We start from the raw sequence: 19,867 nt of genomic DNA, 5'->3' as shown, positions 1-19,867 counted from the left end.
AAAAACTTCAAGGGTTGTGTTAGGGTTGTTAAATATACAAGAACAGTAAGTCTTAATTGTTTATATAGTAATGTTAGAAGTGTCGTCGTCGATAAAATGAGCGAATTCGAACTGCTGGTTAAAACAAGTAACGCGGACATCATAGGGCTTACAGAGATGTGGTGCCACCCGGAAATTGGGGATGATGAGTTTCAGTACGGCTTGTATAATATATTTAGGAAGGATAGGGAAGATAGAATGGGTGGTGGGGGTAATCCTTCTTATCAGAAGCAGCCTGAGTGCGATGATAGCTTTCCCGGATTCAGGCGTTTCACATGCTAGTATAGAATCTGTATGGTGTGAGATAGTTGGAAACAAAGGTATAATGCGAGTAGGAGTAATCTACAGACCAGGTGGTTGTGAAGATTATGACAAAAGCCTCTACATGCAAATGGAATGGGCTAGTAAGCGTCAATGCCTTATTATGGGTGATTTCAATTTGCCTTTAATTGATTGGAGTAAATGAGAAGGAAACTCGACATGGGGAACAAAATTTTTAAATCAAGTAGATGACTGTTATTTGTATCAACATGTCAGGGAAAGTACTAGAGAAAAGAATATCCTACACCTCATCATCACCCATGAATCAGATGACATAACAGGGCTGACAGTAGAGGAACCAGTATCAGGAAGTGATCACGGAGTTCTGCGGTGGGTGATGATGAGAGAGGTAGGAGCAGTAAAAGGCAGAGGAATGGGGTATAATTTCAGAAAAGGAAATTACGATGCCTTAAGGTACTACATGGCCTCTATTAACTGGGTAGATATCGCGCAGAGAATGAATACAATTGAACTGTGGTACGCTTTTATAACATTAATCACAGATGCCTTGAATGCATATTTACCATTAAAAAATACTCCACGAGGAGGGTTCCAAGTTGGATGAATAGTGCAGTTGCCACATTACTTGAGCAGAAAAACGTGGCATGGAAAGGTTACAGAGCAATAAAAGGTACTGAAGCCTATAACAGCTACAAGATGATCTGTAATAGAGCCACAGAAAAAAAAAAAGGTTCGACAGGCAAAGGCAGTTTATGAGAAATCACAGCAAACAGAGCAAAGAGGGGGGGATAAAGAATTTTTCACATATATAAATGCCAAGAAGAGTAGGACAAACCAGATCGGACCTTTACGTAAGGGAAAGGGGATAGTATTAAATACACCAGCTGCCGTTGCAGATGAACTCAACAGTTATTTTGCATCGATATTTACAAATGAAAAGCCTTTTGTGGCAATGGGAAATTGTGGGAGCGAAGTTAGAAAATATGTAATTAATGATATTGAAATTTCGCGAGATTATTTAATGAAAAAACTTTCGAGCCTAAAGGCCAGTAAGGCTCCTGAAGTCTATGGAATGTACCCCATAATCTTAATGGAGGCGGCAAGTGAGTGCATTGCACCATTGAGGCTAATTATGCGAGCATCACTAGACTCTGCGGATTTTCCGTTGGATTGGAAAAGTGCCAATGTATCTCCCATACATAAGGGTGGCTCTAAGAGTGAATTGGGAAATTATCGACCTGTCAGTCTGACTTCAGTAGTAGGGAAAATCATGGAGGCAATGATCAAGGCTGGAATTCAGGATCATTTGGATCGAATTGAAATTCTCAAGGATACTCAGCATGGTTTTGTAAAGGGAAAATCATGTTTAACAAATCTGGTTCGCTATTTTGAAAGGTTCACTCACGAACTGGATTTAGGGAATAATTTCGACATTGTCATTGTCTCAGGATGGCTTCAGGGCAGGAGCCAGAGGGTTGTGATAAATGGCTATTCCTCAGATTGGGTTGATGTAAGAAGTGAGGTTCCCCAAGGGTCAGTATTAGGACCACTTTTGTTTTTAATTCTCATAAACGACATCGATGAAGGGATAGCGGGCGTGATGTCTAAATTTGCAAATGATGTTAAAATTGGTAGAGTAGTTAATGATCACTCTCAAGCTGAGCTTCTTCAGAGAGACCTAGATAGACTTCAGGAATGGTCAGAAAAATGGCAGCTGTGCTTTAATCCAACAAAGTGTAAGGTATTACACCTGGGAAACAGTAATTCCAAAATAACGTATTCACTTGGGGGAGTTCAACTAAACCCAGTACTGGAGGAAAGGAATTTCGGTGTTACGATATGGTCAGACATGAAATTCTCTGAGCATTGTAGACAGGTTGCAAGGAAGGCCTCGATGATCTATCGAACTTTTGCAAGTAGAAATATGGACGCGATAATCCCATTATATAAGGCTTTTGTTGGACCACACTTGGAATACTGTGTTCAAGTATGGAGACCGCACCTAAAGAAAGACATCGAGTTCTTGAAAGGGTGGAAAGACGGGTAACTCGCCTGGTGAGATTGGAAAAAGGGCGTTGTTATGAAGAAAGACTTCGAATATGTGGGTTGCAGAGTTTGGAAACTAGACACCTTAGAGGAGATTTGATTGAGGTGTTTAAGGTTCTGAGAGGCATCAGTAAAATGAATGAGGACGAAATTTTCAAGATTAGAAATGATGCTAGAACTAGGGGACATAAATTCAAGTTACGGGGGGGAAAATGTTTAGATTGGACTGCCGGAAGTTTTATTTTAGCCAGCGAGTTATAAATTACTGGAATAAGTTTCCCTCCTGGGTAGTAGAGGCTGGCAGTTTGGGGAAATTCAAAGGTCATCTGAATAGTACCTTCGAGTGAGGGAAACGCAGAGGTTGATAGGTTTAATTTCCTTTTCTTTTATTAATTATTATTTATTTATAATTTTTTTATCATTGTTTTATTCGGTTTTTTTTTTTTTTTTTGGCTGGTGCAGCATAAGCCATATGCTTTCTTGCACCATGCGGCCATTACTAATACTGAATAAATAGGTAATTGCAGTATTTAAGCTGATATTATTCAATTAATTTTATAATCTTAAAAAATAGTAATCGCAGTAAATATTAATGTTAATAAATACTATCGGTAATATTAATATCTATGGGAAACTTCCTCTAGAAAAAGTTGTTTTGAGGTTTGGTAAACAGCGATATTATCTTGACTTCAAAACAAGTTTTTTGATAAACGCTGTCTCTATGAGGCGTAAACACCTGACAGAAAAACGAAAGGTATCATTTTGAAGAAGGAAAAGTTTTAATCAGTTTTTTCCATAAGAAGGAACAAAAAAGATGGAAGAAAGTTGAATGAAATTAATTCAGTGAGAGCACGAGTTTTAGGCTATTTCGCTGGGGCAATGACCTAACTACAAACTCTCCTTGGAATGGATTTAAGATGTTTTTCCGCCATTCATGCACAAGGAAGGAGAGAATTGAGGTCATACGTGCTGTAAGGAGTGGTGCTTTGTGTATGACCGGATGATAGTTGATCATTTATTAGTAACTGCTTCTTCCTTATACTTTTGAACGAAGGGTAAATACGACACCTGTTTCCATTAAGGAATACGCCTGTAAGACTCCCTAGTCATCTTCTCCAACAAATACATTTGCAGCAGTAATACGAACCTCGGAGCAGACAAGAAAAATCACGGAAGGTGATTTCTCTGGTCAGCTCCGAATTCATCTCCAAAACATGTTGTTGTTGACATCCTATTGTAGGTGCATGCTACATGGTGTCATAATTTTTTCAGTCAGAGGGTAGTGTTCAGAATTAACTCGCGCTTCTTCCGTGCGCCACGCTGACTTGCACGTTGGGGATGATTTTCTGTTAGAATTATTCGTAATCTAGTTCCAGCTTAATGAGAATGTCCTCGCTGGTAGCACGCGGATATAAACCCAGCCCTCATTCCTTTACGGAACTTGAAACCAGGCGTGTGGGAAAGGCCTTAGTTCGAGTCAGGCCTTTTTCACACGTGAAGACGAGAGGAAATTTCTTGGGAGTTTTTCGCACCGGGTCTAAGTTAATAGGTCTGATGCAAGGGTTTTTGCACAGCTTTCAACCTCTTCTCCTGAGAAAAGCGGGAGTTTCATTCACAAAAACAAGCAAACGGATTAAGAATACATACAATTTTCAGACGCAATATACTGACGTCTGATAGCCCCAGTTAATTTGGTGAAGAAACGAATAACATACATTTGAAAGATCATTCAGCAACTCAGCCGTAATGAAAAATATGCGATCGCATCTGATGATGGAGATAGAACTTTCAGTTGAACCCGTTAACAAAACAATTGCAAGAAACAGTTGCAATATTACGTATTGCTTTCCCGATCATAGGTGGCTTTGCCAAAACGCCATTCTGGAAGCAAAAACTTATGGAGATCTTAATGTCGCATACAAACACGTGATGTCTGTTGACACTGAACCAAACACCGACGCCAGATGTCTTGCATCAACTCTCAGGAGCTGCTCTATATTAACATTGTCCAACACTACAATAAAACGTGGCCTTATAAATACTTCTTTTACACCTTAAGTTTTTAAATCATTTAAATGCTTAACTTTCATAATGTATTGACTTGGAACATTTTTAGGTGTTTGCCTGTGATTTTCAGAGATCGTTGATGGCGAGATTATTAGCATTAGCATTAGTAGAGGCATATGATGCAAGAAAGCAAGCATATTCAGCATCAGCCAAAAAAAAAAAAAAAAAAAAAAAAAACACCACTCCCATTTCACCCCTCCGTTCGCTCGAAATACCTGTCCAGTTGTGCCTTAAATTTGTTTAGGCTATCAACTTCCACGACAAGGGATGGAAGAAGTCTGTTCCACCAACCAACCACCCGCTGGCCAAAGGCAAATTTCCGCACATCTATCCGACATCCGTCCTTCCTCAATTTGAATTTATGCCCTCTGAGCTGATTATTCTGAGCAAGATGAAGAATCCCATTGGCATTGAGCATGCTCAAACCATTCAAAGCCTTATACACCTCTATCAGATCACCTCTATGGCCATGAGATGTAGATATACAACGGTAAACTCCTGGTAAACTCGTAGTTTATGACATTCACAATTTACCTCCCTGCAGTGCACAAGATTCTCCCACCAGACTGAGTATTCCATGGTTGTTGTCTTGCAAGTTACATAAACAAAGGTAACAATCCTCTCTGTGGCATGAATTCTCGCCAGATCTTAGGAACACCAAGAGGACTGGAAATTGGTGGAATAATGAGCACTTAACCCTGCGTGGAGTGTAATCTATCTTTAATTTCTTAAAGATTTAGAGATTATTCTCCGATAGCATCAACCTGACACCATCAGTGTCACATATCAAGGTGTGTGAGACAGATAAGGACAGCATTACAAGAGTTCACTGAAGAAGCGGCAAAAAAGTCATGGATAATAGAATGGTCTGTGGCCCTTCAAAGTTCAACCCTACCCGATGAAATCTTATTCTTTAATATTTAATTTTTCTCACTGGGTTTTCCTTTCCTCCGAGACAACTAATTTTTAACATATAGGTACATTAGGAGTGAGTGAGAAACTTTGATAAAAGGAAGATAGCAGATGTGGTTTAATTGAACCACCTTTGCTTTTCATAAGTGCTTTCAGAGGTAATGTCTCTGCAATCCTTAGCATTTGTGCCTTTCCGACAGCTGCGACCTTGGCGGCGGTATGGTGGGCGTGGTTTATTTATTCATTCTTTTGTTTCGTTGGTCAGTATATGAGGCATGGATGGGACGAGGAAATGTTTCAGTCTATTGTATTTACTCTCTAAGCGACAATTAGTATTGATTTATTATTTTATTGTGGAGGTTGTTTATTTTTGATCCACAGTGTTTTTGTGAGCGACATGGGCTATGAGAGTTAAATAAAAATATTTTATTATTTAATTCTTTGTAGTTATTCAACCCATCAACAATCACGTCAAGTGCTGAAAATAAAAAGCGTCGACAGTATCTTTATTATTATTATTATTATTATCAGTTTATTTCTCTTAGGAGAACACCCGGTTACAGCCACTGGCTAGGGGGTGATCATACATATACAACTATGTTACAAAATATAATACAATTATAAAATACATGAAATACCTGTTATCTGATTTATAAGTACATTTTATCTGGAATATAGAATATTTGAGTTATTAATTACTCGCAAAGGCTTTTACTACTGTAAACTGGTAAGAACATAATACCATGACAATTGAAGCATACCTTCTGCTTAAACACACACAAGTGGGAGTTTCACCATATTTACATAAACAGATAAATAAATCTGCAGCCATTATTAATCCACTGCAGGATGGAAGCCTCCTCAACTATTCATGTTGAGGGAAATGGACAATGATCTGCCACACTGGTCCAGTGCAGGTTGACAGATCGACCTATTTAGCAATCAAGGGCTTGAACCCTGGTCTACTCAAACAGTCGGTGTGCTACTGCACTCCCGCTCCTAACCACTCGGCTACAGAGGCTTTTTTATCTGGATGAATATCTAGCTTATAGTTTTATTGGAAGCCCACACGATCAAGACAGCCCATGCGTCTTATTTGTAACAGTTCTTTTACAAATGAGGCGATGCAACCATCAAGACTTTTAGATCACTTAAAAAGGAAGCATCCTGATAAAGTTGGTAGACATATTGAACATTTTAAAAATTAAAACAGAATTTTGTGCAACGGAACACTGTTACCTCCTTATTTAAGAAGAACACAAACAAATGACGATGGAATGATTGCGACTTATAAAGTTGCAGAAATCATTGCAGAAACTGGTAGTGTTCATACAGTTGCTGAGACTGTTATACGACCCACATTAGAGACTGTAATTTCAACAGTGATGCAACAAAATGCTTCCAGTATTTTGAAAAGCATTGCCATTGAGCAACGATTCAATTCGAAGACGAATCGATGAGATGTCATTTAACGTCAAAAAGCAGCTAATTGGCAAACTAAAAACGAGAAAATTTTCGATTCAGATTGATGAATCCACAGCTACTGACAATAAGGCTCTTCTAATGATATACGTTCGTTATTTCGATGATGATTGTAAATTGCAAGAAGAGATGTTTTTCGTAAAACCCATAGAAACTGATTATACTGGAGCATCCATTTTTGCTGCTGTAAAAACATGGTTTGATGAAAAACAAGTACGATTGGAAAATTTGGCACCCTGTGCCACTGATGGCGTTACCTCCATGGTTGGAAGACATAAAGGTTTTATAGCCCACCTAAAGGATGTCCCGAAGTTCTTGCAATACACTGCATTGTGCACCGACATCATCTGGTTGCAAAAAATATTAGTTCAATTCTTTATCAATCTCTCAGTATAGTTATTAAAACCATCAATAAAATGAAGTCACATAGAAAATATGATCGCCTTTTCAGAAACGTTTTCGTTGATAATGAAGATCAGTATCTGAGGCTTCTTTTGCATACAGAAGTCAGATAGTTTTCTAAAGGAAACTGTCTAACAAGATTTGTAAAGTTTTTTGATACGATAATTAGTTTTTTAGAAAGCGAAGGAGACACAGATTTTGCAAAGGAGATCAGCAAACACAAAAACAGCATATACTACATGGCTTGGATTTTTCGAAAACTTAATGAAGTATCACTTAAACTTCAAGGGAAATTAATCGCTTATTAAAAGTCTTCACCGAAAAACTGGAAATATTTAAAAGCAATTTAATGAGAAAACAATTTCATGGTATGCAAGAGTTAGCTAAAATCAACTAATCTCTCACCAAGAATGATCCTAAGAAATATTTGGGTCATTTGTGTTCTCTGTAAAAGGTGAAATGAAAATTAGATTATCAGATTTATTTTCTTTTGAAGTAATGCCATGGATGTTGGATCCAATTGGATAGGATGCCAGGTATGCTAGTGAAGAAATTCAACAACTCATTGAATTAAAATGTAATGAAGAATGCAAATATAAATTCGAAAAAAGGTGGAATGGCTGAGTTGTGGGGATCCAAAACAACTGAACTTCTTTATCCAACAATGTGGTCTGAAATGGTCAAAGTTCTTCTTTGTTTTCCAACACCTTATATGGTTGAAAGCAGTTATAGTTCAGTAAATAAAATATTAACAAAGGAAAGAAACAGAATTGATATGTTCAAGAGGCGACATTAGAATTAAACTTAGTAACATCATACCAAACATTGAACTTTTAGCTAAGAAGCATCAACTTAGGGATCCCATTGAATAAAGAGTAAGTATAAAGTATTTTCTTGTTTAAAATTTCATGGGGGGCGATTAGGAAAAAAAAAACTGTCTAAGAAAGACCTTTAGGGGGCGATAATTAAAAGGGTTGAGAAACATTGTTTTTTAGCATATTCTCGCATCGCGCATGATCGGCAATAGTTTAAAAGCAGTGGTTCAGGAACATTTTAAATTATTTTATTCTTAAATAACATCGCCAGTTTTATTGTAAAGGACACAAAATGTCCAACATCACTGAGCATTCGTTAAGAAGAATTTGGATCTGTTGGAACGGGTGCAGAGAAGAGCAACTAGATTAGTGAGGGAGGAAAAGGGTACTCTTACCAAGAAAGGCTTGGTAAGAGTACTTTAGTTCTACAAATTGCAGATAAATATTCATTGTGAGCACACAATGGTGGATCTAAGAAATAGAGCCCAGTCGGAAGACCAAATCTGAGGTAAAAATTATCTATAATAGGGTCCATTGTTTGGTACGGGAACCAAGTACTACAATATTAAATATGAGATATTATATGAATAGAACATAACGTATGAATTGTACTGAAGCCTACAACAAAGTTATAAGTTGATCCATAATAGTAACATAGACAAGATTAGGGAGACCAAAACTGACTGAGTATGAGAAAGCCTAAGAGTGCAAAGAATGGGGACAATGAGTTTTTCCTGTATGTGAATATAAAAAAGAAGAAAGAAAATCAGATCGGACTCTTGTGTGCACTGCGTGTGGGAAAGTCTTAGATAACTCAGCTGATGCTGCTGACAAATTGAATATGTACTTCGTATCGGTCTTTATTGATGAAAGAACCTTTATACTGAGGAGAGACTGCGAGTGATGCTGAGCCATATGGAATTAGTGATTTCGAAATTACAGATGGCTGTTTATTAGGAAAAATTTCGAACCTAAAGGCAATTAAAGCTCCTGGAATTGATGGCATATACTCAGTCATTTTGAAAGAGGCGGCCAGAGATTTTATTGAACCATTGTGGTTATTTATGATGGCATCTTTGACGAGAGAGAGAGAGAGAGAGAGAGAGAGAGAGAGAGAGAGAGAGAGAGAGAGAGAGAGAGAGAAATTCCGTTGGATTGGAGAACTGCTAAATACCGCCAATACATAAAGGCGGTTCTAAGATTGAAGTCGATAATCACAGATCGGCTAGTCTGACTTCAGTGGTAGTGAAAATCTTAGAGGCAATTCTGACACAATACGGTTTTCTTAAGGGAAAACCATGTTTAACTAACCTGAAATACCAGTGATGATCAATCTCTAGGATGTGATGCTTGTGCCTACTGTGGAAGTGTCTCTTCATCGGTTTCTGTTGTAGCCTATTGGTCCAGTTCGTTGTGATGATCAGTCTGTAGGATGTGATGCTTGTGCTCATCTGTGGACAGTGTCTCTTCATTGGTTTCTGCTGTAGCCTACGTGCCAGGTTGTTTTGCTGTAGCTGAGGGGATGGCCATTGCACAGTACGGTTGATTTGTAATGTGAAAGTGAAATTTGTATTGTTAATAATTCTATATTTGTATTGTTAATAATTCTATATATAATACTATTTATATATGTATGGCTGATTTGTCAGATTTTTTTTTTTTTTGGCTATGGGCCGCTTTACTCAATAAATGAAAAAAAAAAAACCTGGAAAGCTATTTGACATAGTTTCTCATGAGCTAGAAATTGCGATGGTTATGAGCTATGTCCATAACCATAATTTATCCAAATAAATTATGTCGAATAATTTATGTGGATTTTAGCAAGGCATATGACTCAGCCCCTCATGAGAGATTACTATAGATTACTATATAAGCTGGAACATGTTGGGATTGCTGGGAAGTTTCTAAGTTGGACTGTAGGATAGCAGAAAGCAGAGGGTTGTGATTAATGGTAGGGAAACTCCACTTCTGAAACACCAACAGTGGTCTAAGAACTGATCCTTGGAGAACTCCACTTCTGACGTTACACCAATCTGAAGAATTCAGATTGGTGTAACGTCAGAAGTGGAGTTTCCCAAGGATCAGTTCTTAGACAGCTGGTTATTATTTTCATAAACAATATCGACTAATGGATAGAAGATGTGATGCAAAAATTTTCAGATGATGCAAGGATTGGCAGTGTTGTTAAACTACGATCAATGCTAAGCAGTGCTCCTTAAGGGTGACTTGAACGGGCTTCAGGAATAGTCAGAAAAGTGGCAGCTATGTTTAATGCAGCAAAATGCAAGGTTTTACACTTGAGCAATAGAAACTCTAAAATAAGTTATACGCTTGGTGGAGTTAAATTAAAAACAGTACAGGAAGAAAAGGATCTGGGAGTTATGATACGGGCAGAAATGAAGTTTTCTGAGAAGTGTAAACAGACGGCCAAGAAGACCCATGGTGTCCTATCGACTTCATCTGAAAAAAAGCCATTGAATTTCTTGAAAGGGTCCAAAGACAGGCAACTCGCTTGGTGCGATTCGTGCGAGTTGCCTATCTTTGAATCTTCTCGTAGATCGCATGGCAAAAGGGGGACCTTACGAGGAAAGACTTCAGTTATGTTGGCTATAGAGCACAGCACCTCAGAGAGACATGATTGCGAAGTGAATGAAGGCGGAGTTATAAAGAATTCAAATTATAGAGAAGGGGTTTAGACCAGATTTTAGGAAGTTTTAGCCAGCGAGTTGTTGTTTACTAGAACAAATTTCCTTTGCGAGTAGTTGAGGCTGACAGTTTGGAGAAGTTCAAAGGTCAACCGGAGAGTTAATTAAGAGAGGAGGGAAGGCCACAATTTCTATTTTATTCTTTCTTTCTTTCTTTTTTTTTACTGCAGCAAAAGCCGGTGCCTTTCTTCCACTATATGGCTAATATTAATACTAATATAAATTTACCCTTTGTAACAACTGTATAAACATGATATTAGTAACCATGAAGACAGCTTTTTTAAGTGACTAATTGTGTTTTAGTAAAAGACAAATGTCAGGTACGTTTCTTTAATTTTTGCATTTTGGCGAGTTTTGTATTTGGTAGAACAAATTCTGGTTCTAGATTTTATTGTTGTTGTTGTAGAGTATACTGGGTCAAATCAGTGACTTGGGCCACATCATTGTTCAATTAGAAGTATCTTTATAGAAGTTTTAAAAAATATGTTGAGATGTGAAAGTAGCTTAAGGTTGAAGATTCTTATCCATTTCAGTTTCCGTAATGCACAATTCCCTTGTGAACTGTTAATAAGCGTATAAGTTGTGAGAGCATTTATATTTAGACTGATAATGCTTTCTGAAAACTTAGACCATCAAGTGAAAATTCAAAAAAATAAAAGAGAAAAACAGCAAACATACAAAAATTCGATTTATTCATAAAAATACATAATTATAATTCTCTACAAATTACAATATACTGACAACCAATATTTAACGACTTACTGAATGGAAATATCCGTTGAAGAATATAATTCGTGTTCTGTAACACCAACATCAAAATCAACATGACAAAATGAAATATTGCACCATTTAGTTGTGGAATTTTCCTGGCAGTAGCTAATCTATTGGAAACATGAGAAATTAGATATCAGTGTGGAAAGTGGAGTCTCCTAAGGATCGGCATTCGGACCCACACTGATTTTTAAACTACTATAATGACATTGACGAAAGAAAGTACAAATAGAAGGTGAGCAGAAGGAAAGCCGTCAACGATTGATAATGATTTGAAGATAAGAAGTCTAGTGTTTGGTGTTAACAATTTGAGCCAAGCCATGTTCAAATTACTTTGATCAGTTGCGTGTTTGGTCCGCAAAATTGCTTCTAAATATCAAGTGACGCATTCAGTGAGCAGAATTCTCCAAGGTCTAGGGGTACAGGAGTTAAAAGTCCTGCAGGGCGAAAAAGAGCCTGTTGTTCAGATTCATCAGACATGAAATTTTCTGAGAGGATGAACAGGCGTTTAGGAGAGCAAATGGTGTCCTGTCCATGATTTATAGGACCATTGCTAGTAGGCAGACGGAAGTCTGTATCTTTATATACAAAACAATGGTTATATCGCATTTAAAACATTACATTCAAGCCTGGAACTGTAATTGGGAATAAGTGCAAATCGATGCATATATGAAGATCGCTTTTGTGGTCTGTACTGCAGTTTGACAACTAGACATATAAGGGAGGTCTGATTGAAGTACGTTTGGGGCTAGTGGGCTGAATACAATGAATTAAGGTCTTCTCTCTCTCTCTCTCTCTCTCTCTCTCTCTCTCTCTCTCTCTCTCTCTCTCGTAAGTGAAACAAGAAGGAGGGACACAAATATGAAATCTAAGGGAATAACAGAAGACTGGTTGTGGCATCATTTGGCCGTACTAATATTAATAACAAGAAGATGATGAGACAGCACTTGGAATATTGTATTCAGGTCTGGAGATCCCCTAAAACACGGAGACTGAACTTTGAAGTTCTCGCTATTTCTTTCAGTCTCTGAAGACTCTGTGAAGTTTCATGGAAGCTTCAAAGAAGGTTAATCAATTTGGTGAGGGCACTAAATGATGTCCATAGGGATCTAGATACCTTTTTTCTTTTCTATAATCCGAGTGTCGGTTGAGACCTTTTCTTTTATGGATTCCCGTGTTTCAGAGAGAGCTCCCAAACAAGCCACAGGTATAGATTTCGACAAGACCATATCCTCTTTGGCTTTTATGATGTAAGTTTGAACATAAAAGTTTACAAACAATACTAGGAACACTGCAGATGTAGAAGCTGGAATTATGCAGAATATCACTGGATATCCACAGTTCTGGATTAAAGGAATTTGGGTGTAGTAAACGCAGAGAAACAGCAACTGGGCCTGAAATAAATAAACAGAAGTATCAGCCAGCATTTAAATCTTGAAGATATAGCGTTTACATGACATAGATTGATAGGTTATTGTGTAATAATTTCTGTTTATTTTTTATAACTTGTGTAATCACAAATTACTCTGTTGGATAATTTTCCCAGTTTTGTGTTTTAAAACAGCAATATCCATTTTTTGGTGCTCCTCCTTGGATATATAGTTCTGTAATATATCCCAGGAGCTGACGCCTGCATAGACTATCCTCCAACATTTATTAGGAGACCCGATCCGATAGGTAATAATGATTAAATGAAGAGGTCACATGGTAGGAAAATTACAGCAAAAAGTAGGATATCAAAGGCAGACAAGTGAGTGGAACGAGAACGGGATCTATATCCCTGCACAGTAGATGTTAAAATATGAGAAAGTTTATCCTAAAATTAACAAACATAATTTGAAAATAATCTTTGGAGAAAGCGCAAGGAATATTAATGAAATCCCAATAAATTAATAGTGTCTCTTTTTCGAAGTGCATCAATCAGGTGTTTATTAATAACAGCAGTTTTTGTGTGGTTTTTTAAACATAGATCGAACTTACCATTTGAAGTAAGGTCAAGTATTTCTTCCACCACAAATACTTCGTGCTCGAGCCTGTTGCTGCCAATGCATAGTAAGTGTACATGAATGAGTGTACAAATGTGTTCAGTAGAACGACCACAGCACTACTGCCGCCTGCAAAAAATTGAAATAATTAGAATATCGCATAAAAGTAGTTTGATATTACTAAATACTGTATATATAGGTCCATAATGATGTAATGGACCATAATCTGCCAAGCTGATCCAGTGCGTATTGATAGATTTTGGATCGATTTACTGTGATTTCTTAGTTGTGATCTCTCCATCATGAGTGACCCTGCTAAGAGTGTAAGCTCCGGATAGCATAGTTCTCTGCTTCACTGACACGCGCGAACACCCCTGCCGTGATAAGGCATCGATCTATGGGAACTATATATATCTTAATATAATCTTCAAGACAAAACTTGCCACTGTCTCTCTCAAATGGAAAGATTTTAATCAACGTATCCTCCCTGTCGTAACACATGGTTTTGAAACATGGAGATCGGATGACAAAGCTTTACAAAGACTGAGGAGAAGGCACTGCATACTTCTCGCACAGACTTATGGAGTACCGGATTTAGAACAGAACCAAGAGAGGCTAGTACCTATATTCGCCAACAAATCAAGGTCTGTGATATCACTGAAAGAACAAAGCCCTTAACATGAAAATGGACGGGTCACATATCAAGAAGAACTGACGATATATGAATCAAACGAATTTTGGAATGGATACCGCTTGGCTCTAAATGCTCAAGAAAATGAGAAAATGATAATGATGAGATGAATCGATGAAATTTTGAAATTTGCTATTGTTTAATGGTAACAGAACGTACAGGACCGCAGTTGCTGGAAACTTGATATAAGGAGGCCTTCATTCTGCAGTGGACCGACAATGGCTGAAGAAGATGATGATAATGTTAAGTCTATTTTCAAGTACATTAAGATTGACATTTTTATTAGATAATAATAATTCAGAGAAGCAGTAAAAATTGTATATACCTGTACGATTTATAAATTTTCACTTGAGAAGAAGAGTTCGCATGGCGACGGACAGATAACTGCATGCGTGATTCAGTTATTGAGAGTATAAGGCTGCAATATGACAAAAATAGAGGGAGAGGCCATTTTTATTAGGTGGGAGTTAGTATGAGATTCGTAGAAACAGATAGATGGTGATATTTACTTTTTAATGCATTGATAGGGTCGGTTGTTGTAGGGTTTTAGGCGCATCAGCAACTTAGGCCATATTTGGGTCGTATATAATGTCTGTAAATTGTGAATGTTCTGTCCTCGATTTGCTGTTTGCCGGATGAAAAACCCGAGTTTACGGTAGAAAAAGCCTTGCTATCCTCAACTGAGACCAATCAACCCAGTGAAGTTGTGAAAAAGGCCCATAAAAAGTTTTCCAGTCATTTATAGGTTCGAACTCAGGTCTTTTTCACTCGGTGTGGGGAGGATGGTGATTATACCAACTGTACTGTCCATGAAGGCGATTAAGACAAGTACCCACAGTCTATGTAATAAGCTTCAGAAATACTTACAAAGGTTAATAATAGTGGGAAATAAAATACTGCAGATTGACAGATGTACGTACAATATCATGTTCATGTTCACAACTCAAACTAAGGATTTACATGGACATACATATAACTCGTACACATATTCTTTATCCAAGACATAAGATCAGCTACTTACTTCTAAGATATAAGATTAAAAATACTGGTTTGCTTTTATTAAAAATAGGCAAGGCATTTATGATACAAACCGGAATGTATCATAACAGAAAGGAATCAAAGACTTTTTTTTGGTTTATAAAATAGAGGCATAGAACGATTAAAATGAAGAATCCCTATAAGCAACATTAGCCTTAATGATATTTCGTCATTAATCATGTTGTCGTGGTTGTAGAGCTGAGGAAGATCAGGAGAAACTCCACCAGGTAACAAATTGATTCTGTAATGTCCTAGAGCCAATATTCTTTAATTCCGTTTTTCGGGTTGGAACCATGTAATCTTACATTTCAGGCAGAGAGTTTGCATCAACATTTTAGCAAAAACAAAAACGTCAGCAGTAGGTTTCAGCAAGTTTGCGGATTATTTGAAATGAGTTGCATTTCAGAAATAGGCTTAATAAACTGAAAGTAAACAAATGAAAAGAATAAAAGAAATAAGTAAATAAAAATAAATAATGAAATGACTCTTACCGGGAGCATATCTGATTGTAACGCAGGTGACTACAAAGGTACCCGAATGATGAATAACGTGCAGATAAGTCACGTGATTGAATTTCTTCCTCATGATAAAAAAGGCCTGCAAAAATATAATCACGACTATAATTACACAAATTGTTAAATACACAAGGGTTGTGGGCTGAGTTTCTAGCCTCTCATAAAAGGGAGATGAATTTTTAAATGGGAAAAAATTAAAATGAAAAAAAAAATCTGAGAAATTAAATAAATTTTACGAAATTTAAAAAAAAAAGAAAAATTTAGAAATTAAAGAAAAGGGAACCTTTAATAAAATATTTTTATAAAAGGGAGAAGTCATAAAGCAGAGGATATTCATTAATATATGGATAAATACATTAGGAAAAAACCGAATACACTTACACACATCTTTATGACACCTTAGGATTCCCAATGTTAATTTGGCAACAGACACGTTATTGGACGTGTCACTACGCCGAACACCTTGACACACTAATCATTTGAGTCCATGTGCGTCATAGTGCTGGATGAAAGATTACAGGTTTCCCTCCATTCTTACCAGGTGAGGAAATTTTAATGACGCCATTGTGCTATAGCAATATTTAACGTTTTAATAGCATTTAATATGTTCAGGCTTCATCGAAAAAATGAGGCTCATTTAACTAAAGCATTCTGTTTCCGGAAATATTTGGATCAAAGAATCGCTTTGCAATTTCAAATTTTGTACTTGCATTGCATTGATGTCTAGTAGTAGGGTTTTAAAACCTTCAGCGACTAAGGCCACATTGCTCCGTATTTACTGTCTGAAAACTGTGTGTGTTCTGAGGTCGATTTTCTGTTTGCTGGATGAAACCCTCATTTTCCAGGAGAAAAAAAACATGCTACTCTCGACTAACTCAGTCACGTTGCGAAAAAGCCCATAAAAATTCCTCACGTCATCGACGGGACTCAACTCAGGCTTTTCCACCCGGCAGGAGGGGAGGACGGCGATTCTACCAATTGTTCTGAACTGAGCTCCACCAAATATTTCTAAACTAAGCCTAACCCTATCGGTGTCACTGAGGAACAATACAAAGCTTTCCCAAGACAGTCAGACAAAAATACCAACTGGTGAAGCGTTTGTTACCATAATATTTCGACACCTGCGTTAAATTATAACGTAATTTCTTCTCCAGAATGACTGGCTTTATTTAGAAATTATTCCAAACCACAGCTTGTTGGAGCAAGAGTGAGGGAAAATGGCTACACTGTCTTAATTATTCATCAATTGAAATTATGTTTGGACTAAAGGTTCTTGGACATGTTGCGTATCTGATTAAGTTATATAAGGGTATTTCTTTAAGTTGTGACGTCACTGGAAGGTTTAATTGGCTTGTTTAATTGGCTGATATAGAACGTTTTATTCTGTATTGTTGTATTGTACATGAAACGGTCACAACGTTAGATAAGAATTTGAACACTTTTAAGTAGGGAGAAAAGCAAAGAGGCTTAAAGGCCACTCTGTGCTAACGCGATGGAAGAAAAGGTCTAGTGAGCGACATTTAGCCTGCTCTCGGGCTAAATTCGCCATCCTCCCCATACCGGGTGAAAAAGACCTGAGTTCGAGTCCCGTCGATGATGCGAGGAATTTTTATGGGCCTTTTTCACAACGTGGCTGAGTTAGGTCTTAGGCAAGTGTAGCATGTTTGTTTTTCCCAGAAACTCGGGTTTTTCTTCCAGTAAACAGAAAATGGACCACAGAATACATGCAATTTACAGGCAGTATATATGGAGCAATATGGTCTTAGTTGGCGCAATATGGAGCAATATGGTCTTAGTCAGATGATCCTACAACAACAAGTACAACAGTGAGTTTCGTGTTCTTTTGCTCTGCTATAATTTATTCAATACGTTTACTCCACGACAGGGTGGTAGTAGTCTAGACGTGAAATAAGATACTTAACACACACGTACGTTGAGTTTGTGTACGTGGGTGCTAGGAACTCAAAAATTAAATCTACTCACCGTGTCTAGAAATTCCATAATCTTTGTCATCATGTACAGCCATGCAAAGAAATCGCCCTAGAGAGAGAGAAGGAGAGAGAAAATCATAATAAATAATTCCGTAAATGAATTTCTTTCGTATATATTAAGAATATCATATTCCAAAACTTCAGTCAAAGTAATACAGTACAACTAATGTTATTTATGGAGTTTGCTTCTTGTTTGTTTACTTCTAACAGTTATGCTTTATGTAAGAAGCGAAAGGAGATGTGTGTCTGTCTGTCTGTATCATTATCTTCTATGATTCGATTAGACGCTGCACCTATGTATGTACACTGCCCCACCATTAATATCCAAACACCCCTGACAGGTCCTATGCATGCATCACGTCACAGAACCTGCTATAAATATGCACACTGGGCTTCGAACAGACAATTACAAAAGTGGATATGCAAGATGACACGTTCAACAGAATTACCTCAACAGTCCAATAGAATTAATCACCTCAACAAATGCTAGACGCCGATTAACATGGAGTAAGGAGCGCGAATCCTGGACTGAAGAGCAGTGGAAAACAGTCCTATGGACAGACGAGTCGATGTTCGCACTCTACCAGTCTGATGGCCGTTCCTAGGTGTGGCGAATGCCAGAGGAACAGTTTCTTCCTGATTGTATCCTCCCAACAATGAAGTTTGGTGGAGGCAGTGTCATGGTATGGGGCTCCTTTCATGGTTTGGCTTGGGCCCATTAGTCGTTATCGACAAAACCATGCATGCTGTGCAATACCAGGACAGCCTGGACAATTACGCACTTCCAACACTATGGCAATACTTCGGGGAAGGCCCATACCTGTATCAGCAAGACAACGCGACATGCATCTTTAGAGATACATCTCATACGTATCTCTAGCATGTGCATACAGGAAGTGTCGGTGTAATCTGAATCTCTTGCAACTTTAAATATTTCCCTCTCCTTTGAATAACCCTTATATAACTCAATAATAGTATTAATAATAAAAAAGTAATATTTGTGATAAAAAGCTATTATTATTAGTACTTACCCTTTTTACACCTAAAGGGTGTTTCATGGTAAGCGGTGCACAGAGAAAATAATCAAACTGCAGCCATAGTACAAAAATACTCTGTGGATAGAGAAAAAACATTAATTTAACGTGGAAGAAAATCATGTTAAATAATCGTGTTAAGGTGGAAATATAGAAGAAAAGTAAAAACAAACGTTCAGGGTTGACGCGAAATACTCAGAACCTTTGTGCTTCTTTACTTACTTCACAAAATATGAAAACGCTGATAAAAGCCATTACGGTGTTGTAAGTTATCATTACTTTTTTTAGGTCAAATGGCTTTCGGTTCCTCATGAATACTGGACCGACTTGGGAGAACCCTATGTAGCATGCTGTGATGGTAAAGATCAAGCTGGAGTTGCCAATCAGAGGCCATTCGACAATACTTTCATCTGTAAAGAACAAAGGCAAATTTTATTGAAACAATGCGTTAAATATCCATCTTTTTAAAACGAAAGGGTTCTTTATTTGACCAGAATTAAACATTCAAGTGCAGTATAAAATTAAAGTTTTAGAAGAACTATCCAGAGAACTTTAAAACACAACGTTGCTTAAGTTGTGCTTTACAGCTTTTAATTTGAGATTTTAATATTATAAGTGCATTCTAACTTAGCTTACCTAGTGTGCCAAGCAATGATTCTACAAAGCTTGATTCGTTAAAAGACACTGGCCACATATCCAACTACACGTACTAAGGAAGCAACACGACGCTTATACTCTCTTGCAGCTCAATGGCTAAATACTCGAGACACGACCAATTTATAAAACAAATGTGTCTGTACAGAGAAACGATAAACAACCAGTATGAACAGCATAGCTTGTACGCCCTCTTGTTTTCAACATGATAAAATTAAACGTGGGAAAATTACAGAAACAAAAATAACGATGGAGGATATCGTAAACATTAAATTACTTGAAAAGTGAATATGCATATCAGAATTCTGTTATTTGAATTTATCATTTCCTCAATGGCAAACCCAAGGTCTTCATTCGAAGATGGCATAAATGTTTTGTGCAGAAACAACAGATTAGATCTTTGGAACATTGAATAATGTACAATATATGAAACGGATA

The 19,867-nt window shown here is 37.4% G+C and overlaps 1 protein-coding gene across 1 annotated transcript; it reads right to left on the bottom strand.

Moving 5' to 3' along the window:
• Positions 1 to 11,542: 11,542 nt before the first annotated feature.
• Positions 11,543 to 19,521, bottom strand: LOC150091700 (very long chain fatty acid elongase 7-like). The gene is made up of 7 exons (XM_090385240.1): positions 19,412 to 19,521; positions 18,998 to 19,185; positions 18,773 to 18,853; positions 17,734 to 17,790; positions 15,727 to 15,832; positions 13,502 to 13,635; positions 11,543 to 12,915 (listed from the first exon to the last, which is right to left on the bottom strand). The coding sequence occupies exons 1-7, from the start codon at positions 19,467 to 19,469 to the stop codon at positions 12,631 to 12,633; spliced, it is 909 nt and encodes a 302-aa protein (XP_090241366.1). The 5' UTR covers positions 19,470 to 19,521; the 3' UTR covers positions 11,543 to 12,630.
• Between the last annotated feature and the right edge of the window lie 346 nt (positions 19,522 to 19,867).

Source organism: Mastigoproctus giganteus, chromosome 1 (genome assembly GCF_048544385.1).
Source record: "Mastigoproctus giganteus isolate SK-2022 chromosome 1, ASM4854438v1, whole genome shotgun sequence".
Taxonomy (NCBI): Eukaryota; Metazoa; Arthropoda; class Arachnida; order Uropygi; family Thelyphonidae; genus Mastigoproctus; species Mastigoproctus giganteus.
The sequence above is the reverse complement of the archived record's forward strand: the minus strand, read 5'-3'. Positions and strand labels throughout refer to the sequence as shown.